General features: G+C 37.2%; 1 protein-coding gene across 1 annotated transcript; it reads right to left on the bottom strand.

The window, feature by feature from the left end:
• Positions 1–1012: 1012 nt before the first annotated feature.
• LOC107819576 (uncharacterized) lies at positions 1013–9703 on the bottom strand. Its single transcript, XM_075254664.1, has 8 exons — positions 9274–9703; positions 8202–8570; positions 7868–8127; positions 6826–6967; positions 5998–6369; positions 5728–5859; positions 3775–3903; positions 1013–3598 (listed from the first exon to the last, which is right to left on the bottom strand). Exons 1-8 carry the CDS (start codon positions 9379–9381, stop codon positions 1301–1303), a joined length of 3810 nt encoding a protein of 1269 aa, XP_075110765.1. The 5' UTR covers positions 9382–9703; the 3' UTR covers positions 1013–1300.
• Positions 9704–10046: the final 343 nt, after the last annotated feature.

Genomic DNA, 10046 nt, shown 5'->3' with positions numbered 1-10046 from the left:
TCTATAGGTTACTGATGTCCCAATGACCGCTTCTACTGAGCCTGCCAGACTTACTAACGATCATGCTTCAGTGCATCCTTCGATAAAGAGGCGACATGATGAGGATGATCCTACTAGCGTAGCCGGGCGAGATGGATGCACCTCAGGCCAGCCAATGCTTTAAAGCATACAGGTTGTGGGACTCATTGATATGTATTCTAAGTTGTATATATGACATTAAATATATAATAGCAAAATTATTGATGCTTACGTAATTTGCGCATGTGTTTTTATTTTTCAGGTTATTTATTAGTTTAACACTATAACATAAAATAAAATAAAATAAAAGACAACTTAATATAAATTTAAATTCGTTAACAGTTAAAGACAATACATGACACGTACAACATAAAAATAAAAAACTGCACTTAAAGCATCCATGTGTTTGTTTAGTCACTATCGCACATTATTCGATGCTTCAACCACATAAATTTCTCTTCTAACCGATTATTTTCTTCTTCTGCCTCTTTTAGTTTCTCCTTCACTGCCGCAAATTGTTCTTGCAGTTTCAAGATTTGGAGTTCGTACTCACCGGTCAAATTCCAAATGTTTAAGAAGAAAAAAAAGCACTTTTGGCTTTGGAGAAGCTTGACCAAGCAGGCTAGTACTCCCTCTATTTCAATTTAGATGACACTTTCCTTATTAGTCCGTTTCAAAAGGAATAACACATTTCTACAATTGAAAATAATTTAACTTTAAACTCTTCATTTTACCCATTTTAACCTTAGTGAGAAACTTTTATAATCACACAAATGTCATGGCCACACAAAGTTTTTACCCCTTAAGCTTTTAAGATCACAAGTTTCAAAAATCTTTTTTTTCCTTAAACTCTGTGTCGAATCAAACCACATCGTCTAAATTGAAACGGAGGGAGTAGTACCGTTGGAACATTCATCCCCGCAGTTATTTGGAATCATTTAGCAAGATACCAAGCTAATAAGGTATAAAGGATCATTTGAATATTAGTACATCATGCCGATCAAACACCACATTCATCTGTATAGGAAAAAGCTCATTGCATACAATTTAACTCGAAACATTATGTCATTCTCTCAACCTTTGCTCTCTCTACGTAAGGAGAAAAAAAAGATTACAACTCAAAACAAAACAAAACAAAACCAATCAACTAAATCAAGAAAAAAAAATTGCTAAATTTTTTGAGAGGATTATTCTGTATGACATTATAAGTACTCAAACTTCCTTCCATTACTCAGTAGAGAATATAACCTGAAACCTGGCATGCAGCCACCTCATATCAATGTTAACAAACTATATCAGGAAAAGGAAACTCAATCCGGTTTGCAAACGGGTTGTACTCTTCAACTGGATCTTTCTTAATGCAGCCACCATCACCCTCAGTGTGATCAGCTGTCAAATCTGAAGAAATATTCCTCGCAATCCCTTGTTTTAAAGAAAAGGGATCAGGAGTGAAAGAGAAAAGAGAGAAGCCCGAACTTCCAGACTTCCCGTTTTGACCTGCTTCTACAGTTGGTTTATCTGTTGCATGCTGCCCCATCCTCTGCATATTAGCTTCGTGACGGGCATCTTTTAACCCACCAACAGTTGTATCATTAGCACTTTTCTTTGTGCACGTGTCATTTGTTTGAGCAACTGACTGGTAAACAGGGAATTGACCAGGATTGACAACAGGAGGGGTCAGATGCTGTAGGCCGCCATACTGCATGAAATGCGTATAAGCATTCAGACCATAAGCAAAAGGGCTAGCAAATACATAGTGGTTTGGATGAGGAAATGGCATTAAGCCATTCGCAGGAGCTACTCCCCAAGAAGCCGGACTTTGATAATAATAACCAATTGCAGGAGCTTGAAACAAAGGGAAGTGTATGCCTTGATTTTGGACTGGTGGATGCACAGGTTGAGGTTGAGTTCCAAGAGAAGCCCCATTCATATTTCCACTACTGCAAGTTGAATTAGCTGTTACAGGAAAATTTTGCACTGTAGTTGTTCTTGCAGCATCTGGTGTAAGGCACTCAACATGAACACCACTACCAGTAGCATTCCCCTTTTGTTGCGCAACTTCATAACAATCAGCAAAGCCGTTCCTAATTTCTGAAGTTCCTCTTCCTTCTGACTTTTGGCTGCAATCTTCTGAATCTGACGTTGATGATGATTCTGGATGTCGAGGATTTGAAAAGGATGTATTGCTGTCTCCCTCACTAAGGCAGGATGAGCAATTATCAGAATTAGAAGAGCTTCTCTGTGATGAAACCAAAGAAGACCCCTGCATCGACTCATTTTCATCATCTCCTCCTAAATATTTCAAATAGTGCTGGGACTTCTCTTCTAAATGAAAACCAGTTCTGCAGTTGCTTTCTGGTTTGGAGCCAGGTTTTCTTGATTCTTGAAAGTCCTTTTCTTCATGATGGATCTGAAGAGGACTAGATACTTCCGAACTATTGGAAATCGAATATTCTGGATCCTCTAGAGTTTCAGTACTCAATGTAAGATCAGAGTCAGAGCTGTTTCTTGGATACTTCTTCTGTGATTCTGTTGGCTCCCATACTTTCTTAGTAACAGGAGAATCCCAGCTGGAGAGATTATTACCTGTAGTCATTCTGTTTTTGAGTCTTCTACCATTTTCTCGCATGTATTCGAGTTGATTATATTTGTTTCCATGATAATACTGCTTGGAGATATCTGATGAAGATGCTGACTTACTCACAGGTTTGTTATCTTGTATTTCTCTGGCCATATTTGGATCCAACTTCGATCTATAATCGATGTGTTGGTTACAGCTGCAAGCGGCAGAGTCATATCGGTCATTCATCCTCTTATTATTTGAACATTGGAGCTTCTCCGCAAACTTGGAGGTACCATTATGTATGTTGGACTTTGCAACGTTATTTCTTAGTTGCTTATTCAACCTATTAGTACTTTTAGAAGCTCCAAAGTCATCACAGTAATGTCTTGGGTCATGCTTGCTCACTACACCTCCACTCTCTGAAACAACAGCAAACCGTCGTCTATCAAACCATTTCTGGCCTGAATCTGGTTGGGAATCATTTCGAAATTTCAGCCTCCGCCGGGAGTATCTCAAATGATCACTTGCAGAAGAAACATTCATATCTTTAATGTTGAATTCCTCAGGATAGTCATCAGAGTGGATTTGCATATTCGAGCGATGATACCTATCCAAAAGTAGATCATATTCGTTATCCGGGGATAAAGGACTGGAACGATTGACTTCACCCATTTCACTCAATGAACCCCTTTTGCTTATCAAATTCGACTCATCATCATCAACACTAGGTGTTGACTCCTCCTTTGGAACATCATCAGTTTGGTTAGGTTCACAACTTTTCTTCTCTATATCATTTTCTTTTTCCCTTAATCTCTCCTTCCTCCAAATCTCCTCCTTTGAATCATCAGGAACAAAATTAGTTTCATTTGATTCACAACCTTTCTTCTCTCTATCCTTTTCTTTTTCTCTTAATCTCTCCTTCCTCCGAAGTTTCTTTTCCTTTTCTTTTGTCCTCCTCCGCTCCTTGCGTTCTTCTTCTTCACGCTTTTCCTTCTCTTCTTCCTCAAGAAGTTTCATCTGCATCAACAAATTAAGCAGACTCAAACCATACCTCTACAAGCAGGAATAAGCATTCATACTAAAAGAAGAAGCTGTCCCCAGACCCCACTTGTGGGATTATACTGGATCGTTGTTGTTGTACTAAAAGAAGAAGCTGTGACAGGACTTAATCTATAAATACATCTTCCAAGTACCTGCTTTTCTAAAGTAATAATTTCCTTGCAGGCAACATGTACACGCTCCTCTAGCAACTTCAATGCAAGACAGACAAATATGCTATGTGCATTTTGCCGTGCTGTTCCTTCTCTAAAAGCTTTTTCAACCTGTATATATTTCCGTGTCAGAACAAATTCAAGCACCAAAATTAACCAAGCATTGCAATTCCCAAATCATCTCAAACTTGGTTCCAAAAAGGGAGATCTTATTTGGTTCCTAATTTTAGTTGCAGCTTCATGATATTAATATCATGTGACAGAAGATTCCTATTAAGTGATAAACTGAACTTTACCCTATTAGAGGGAAAACAGAGCGAAACTTAATAAGACTAGCATAGGATATTTAAGGCGCACAATTTAGTACACTAGCTTGTCTTCCAATTATAAGAAATATTAGAAGAAAACAAAAGGCAGTTATTGGTCGAATGATTATGTGAATAGAATCCAAACTACGTCACCCGGATCGTCCAAAAATGCACTATTTTTGGAGGAACCGACAAACACCTGACAGCCTTTTTGGAGGATCCAGTAACATAGATTCCCAAGCAATTGACTTAGCTCCCTAGAAACATTAAGCAGATAAGAATCTAAATAATCTGCCTGCTATTCACTCTCCACAATTGCTTCGTAAAAGAAGATTGTTGCGGCGAAACGTTTATAATATAAGGCTACAAAAATTAAAAATGCAAAAGTTACTAACTAAAGAATTGTTTAAAATACACAAACTTATTCTACCACCTTAAATTTATAGCCTATTTGGCCAATCTTTCTTTTTGATAAGCTATGGTCCTGTTTGGCCAATCTTTCCAGACACTAAAAGTGCTATTTTAGAGAGTCAAGGTGTTCAGGCTAAACTTCTCGAAGAAATAGTGATTTAAGTAGTCGGAAAGTAGTTTTCTTGTTGCGGGGAGAAGCAGACATTTGTAACTTCTAAAAGCAGAAGCACAAAATTAATTTTTCAGGACAAAAATACTCTTACCAAACTATCCGTCCTCAATTTATCGAAAGACGGATTGCTTCTCTACTACTGACAAAAGCGCTTCTGAAATGAATTGGTCAAACACAAACCAAAGCACTTCTCTGAAAATCCAAATTAATAAAAGCACTTCTGAAAATAAGCAAATTTTGGAAGCTTAGCAAGATAAGCCCTTATACCTATCATCTTTGATTAGAGAATCGACTGACAAAAAAGTCCTTTTCTGCAAAGCAAGTAGCTAGATTCAAGCAACTTGATGTTTTCTTATATAAAATAGACTCACACTGCTATGCAGCAGATGCTACTTATCCGGAGACCGGAATGATACACAGAAAGCAACCAGTATCTATTTCTTCAATGTCCAGTTACAGATCAGATTTGGCAACTGTTTTTGAACCTTTTGAGTATCAAATCGCCTATGTCTAGAAACAGTGCTGACTTTCTGAGAAACTGGATTAGGGCAGGGTCAGAAGGAAGGAAGATAACATGGTGAAACACTATAGCATTTACCAGCTTGCATCTGGTGGGCAGTTTGGAAAGAGAGGAACTTGAGATGCTTTGAAGATAAATAACCACATTCAGAGGATAAAGGCTAATGGTATTTTTTGTTTGTTTTACTTTTCGTGTAGAATAGAACTTGTTAATGAAGCTGAATCTATTTTAGAGTTCCTAGAACTCCTACAGTTTTAGACAGGAATATACATTTGCCTTCTCCCTTTTTCCACAATGTACAGAACTCCAGCACTGTCTTAATGCTGTATGAATAAATTCTAGCATTTTAAAAAAAAAAAAAAAAAACAGATTCCCATTGCTCAAGTTTCTTTAATGATCTCCTGATAAGCAAAACTTCAATAAGTTGAAGAATTAAAAGGATAAAAGTTAGTACTGCTTTAGAAACCACTTACGAATAGACTAAAGCACCTGGTACTGACAACAGAAGCAGGGGAAGGGCTTACCTGCTCTTTAAAAATTACAGTTGCAGCATCTAGAAGAAATTCTCGTGCAAGTTCAGGACTCTTCGCATGTTTTTGAGGACGGGAACATTCACCATCGAGATCATTTCCATCCTTGTCCATGGAATTATCATCCTTAAAGGAAACATCAAGCCACAACCATAAAATTGAGAATTTCACAACATAAACAATATCTTAGCATCTGATAGCAACACTAAATAATGAAAGAGCAGCAACAAAGAGATACTTCAGAAGCCTCACAAACTTGACTACCTCTTCTTCTTCAGCTTCTTCAGCATGCTCAAAGAACCTTCTAATGCTTTCACCTCTTGTTATTGTTACAAAACCCTCCCCAACCACAAGCCTGCAATGTACACATTGTTGCCCCTTCAAGGCATGTGCTTTGACTGAAAGCTCGGTACATCTGCCGTCCATTTTCCATGCGCGTAAAGTGATGTAGCAGGCATTCAAACCACCCAAGTCAAGACCATTAACTTGAACTCTTCCACTCAAGCCAACATTTTCATAGTCCAATATATCACATTTTCCTTCTCCAGTTCCAACTGCCCATTCAAAGTGGTGATATGTCCCAAAGTTGTCAATGAAAGTCTGATGCCAATCAGCATGGATTGTGTCATTAGAAACCTGAGAATATGAAAGTAAAATGGCATCAAGCTGGGAGCATAAAATGGTAACTACAACTTTTTCTTAAGATCCAGGAATCAAAGCATCAGCTTCTTAGGTCTTCCTGTCTCTCATTATTTTTCTCTCCTTAGCATTCAATTTTGTTGGCAGGGGGAGCAGGGTAGGTCGGTAGGAAAGTGAATTCATGCCAGTGTTTCAATCATTTGCAGCCTTTCCTTGACGAAAAGAAACAGCTTCAAGGGATTAATGTGCAGGGAAAACTATACTTACCATAGCACAATTTTAACAATGTATAGCCCTTGAATATTAATATTAAAGTGGCAGCAGAAACATTTCATTTCCCCAAAAATATAAGAAAGCAGAAAAGGAAAAGATATAGCTAAATTTCCACATTTGTGCTTCATAAACCAAAAAAAGAAAAAAAAAGAAAAAGTTTACGCTGAAAAATAATCACACCTCGTACTGGAAAGCAGTATCTGCAACACAGAACCAACTAGTGCAACGAGGTTCTCTGTGCATACGCTTCAATTCTTTCAGCTCCTTGAACTCACGGATAACATTCTTTCTGCAATCTCTGCAAAACCTCTTGCTATCAAACCTGCAACCAAAAACTTCTAAAATAAGCAAATTATCTGTTAAAAATGTTTTAAAAAGAAATCCTGATGTCCATCTAAAGGACAGAAAAGAATATGGGAACTTGATGTTCCAGTGATTGTATCTGCGGCAGGAAACAGAGACCACCTACAGTGGATATTAACTTGCTAGCGGCGAGGCAGGTCGCCGAGACTTTTCTTATTGAAATACTGCCGCAACCTGCATTCTTGCTAACTTCAGCATCCAATAACAGGAAAATCACCCAATATAATTGCTGATGTTAAGTCGCTTGAATCATCATTCAAGATCAAAGCCAATATTGCTTGACACATCAATGTCATTAAAAGAAGTGCTGGGCTCTTGTACATTATACTACCTTGGCTCTTATATCAGACATACCTATCCCTTACAACCTTAAACGTTAAAGTCCAAAATATGTCCTTTCCTAACAGTTATAGCTTGATTTATCTAGATCTTTTTACCTTCGTTTTAAAAGGCAGACACTAAGGTAACCATCAGTGATTGATCATAATTAAAATAACCACTTAACTTCAGTCGTGAACTCCAGAAATCATTTGAGGAAGCTCCACCAACAATTACACCCACATAGAAAAATCACCACCGATTACACCGCACCAAAGCAGAACTAATATACAAACAGATTAAAGTGGTATTTGCTCCTCGAGAATTTTACACCACATTGGATAAAACTACAAGATAAATTCATGGGGCTAAGACTTAGAATTAAGAACTCCTCAATTATACATGCAATTGTAAGATTAATAACTGCCTCAGCACAATGCATCTAATTACTGAATTACACACTAGATGGTTAGGAAGCAAAAGAGGGTGAGAGTAAGTATTCAAAAAATAAGAAATCGAATGAATGACAATGTACACACACCTGTAAAGGAGCCTTTCAATGAAATCCTCTTCCTTCATTCTTAAAAGAGATTGTCGTGTCTCTTCTCCAAGGGCAGACCAAAAATCCACCAATGTGTCGACGGAAAGCCTAGCTGTATGAAGAGCACATGTTTCTCTTGTTCCATGCCCTCTGCCGTAGCCTGTCATTCCGTGGCTTATCCAACCCCTACCACCTCCACCACATGCATCAGGATAAAGCAGTTCTCTCTCCCGTTCCCTTGCACGTGCACTGTCAAACACCTGATTCAAAGGAAAGGTAAGAGGAAAAGTGGAAGATTATGGAGAAAGATATTTATTGAGGAAAAGAAATATACATTTTGAAGCCCCTCCAAGGACTTTGTATATATATAACAGTCCAATAAGGTAAGTGCTCCATCTCGTGTTGTGGTCAAACCTCCCCAAGGATGGACGGATGGATCTTGAGCGTCATCCTCACAACCTGTTGTCACACACAAACCCCCATCACACTGATTCTTCAAGGCCCTTACTCTGCCAGAAGGGTGGTTCGCACACGCTCCCTCCTGCTGCAAAGACTTTCCATACATGACAATTTGCAAAAACCCTTCAAGCAGTAACCCATTGCATCTAGAACAGTACATGTGCTTACGAGCTTGCTCAAAAAGGATTTGCTTATCAATCCTCAGAAGCTCCTGCCTCTCTTGAGGTGATAGCTCGCTCCAGAACTACGAACCGATAAAAGAAACATTTTGCATCATTCTCTTGCTATTAGAACTAAATCACATTGATTTAAGTAATCGAGCAATTCATACTTAATAAAACATGAAAATAAAATTGAACCCTAGTTATCCTGAAACATTTTACATGTAACTGAATTCATAGATGAAGCATTGCTGTAAAACAGAAAAGGAATTTCACTCCAACTAATCAATCATTTCTGAATTCAAAAAACCCATTAAAGATTTTGCTACAGCACAATTGTTCTTTAGATTGTTGTGACCTTCTTACATTCATATGACATTACCACATTGATAACTACTTGAAGTCAAAGTTATACACACTGTCAGTATAAGGAATTTTTACACCATTACAGGTCACCTTTACCTATTGAAGCGGGCAACCTGTCTTATTTTCAAGATTTTGCTACAGCAATATTGTTCTTTAGATTGTCGTGAGCTTCTAACGTTCCATATAACATAACTAAATCAATAACTACAAAAACTTCACACTGGATATCAATATAATTCAGTAAAATGGCAAAGTTCAATCCATAAAACCACTCCATTAACCCATTATTACATCACAAGATCCAAAGACAAACTCACAGTCACCAATCCAAATTCACCAACAAAAAAAGTAAAATTAATACAGCCCAAAATTCAGAATATTTTTCAATAAAAAAAAAAAGGAAGAATCCAAATTGACTACCTTCTGGAGCTCATTGTGGCCGATGCCATCGTTATGCTTTGACCAGAACCCATTACCCGAATCCGACCCACCCAATTGGTGATCATTTCTCTGTGCTAAACCCGGCATTTTTCTTCTTTTATTATCAATTCCTTGTAGATTCAATTTTCATTCTTGATTCAAAAACCCACCCAAATATCTTATGTTTATCAATTCAATCTAAACAACACATAAATACCCAGATAATTATAGATCGAAAATGAAAATTCCCACAATTTTATGCCAATAAATATCTATTTTATATAATTAAAAGCTTTAAGCGTATCAATCCTATAAAATTCTGATTAGATAGAGCAGTGGACTGAGAATTTTAAAAAGTGAAATCGGATTGAGAATTTAGAAAGAGAATGGGGGAGAAAAGGGGAAGATAGATATAGGGGTTTTTGCTGATGAGATTTGGTGATGTGCCTCTCTGTATTTATAAGTGTGTGTATATTCTTCATTTTCATATATATACGTGGAGACAGGAGTTGCTTGGTGCTTGGGTTAATTTTCCAAAAAGATGAAATGCTACTGTTACATTGGAATTTTCCATTTATGCTTTAACGTTAGATAAGTATAAAATGGTTTTATTAGAATTTAAATTTAATTATAATGAAAATTAAAAAATTATTTCAAAGTTAAATGCGCTTGGATTTTTTATATTTGGTTGTAATTTTTGGATGTTGTTAGATGTCTATTTTGATATACAGTCAAACTTCTCTATAACAGCTTCGTTTGTTCCAAATATTTTT

Source organism: Nicotiana tabacum, chromosome 6 (assembly GCF_000715075.1).
Source record: "Nicotiana tabacum cultivar K326 chromosome 6, ASM71507v2, whole genome shotgun sequence".
In the NCBI taxonomy this organism is placed as follows: Eukaryota; Viridiplantae; Streptophyta; class Magnoliopsida; order Solanales; family Solanaceae; genus Nicotiana; species Nicotiana tabacum.
This window is presented reverse-complemented; position numbering and strand designations above follow the sequence as displayed.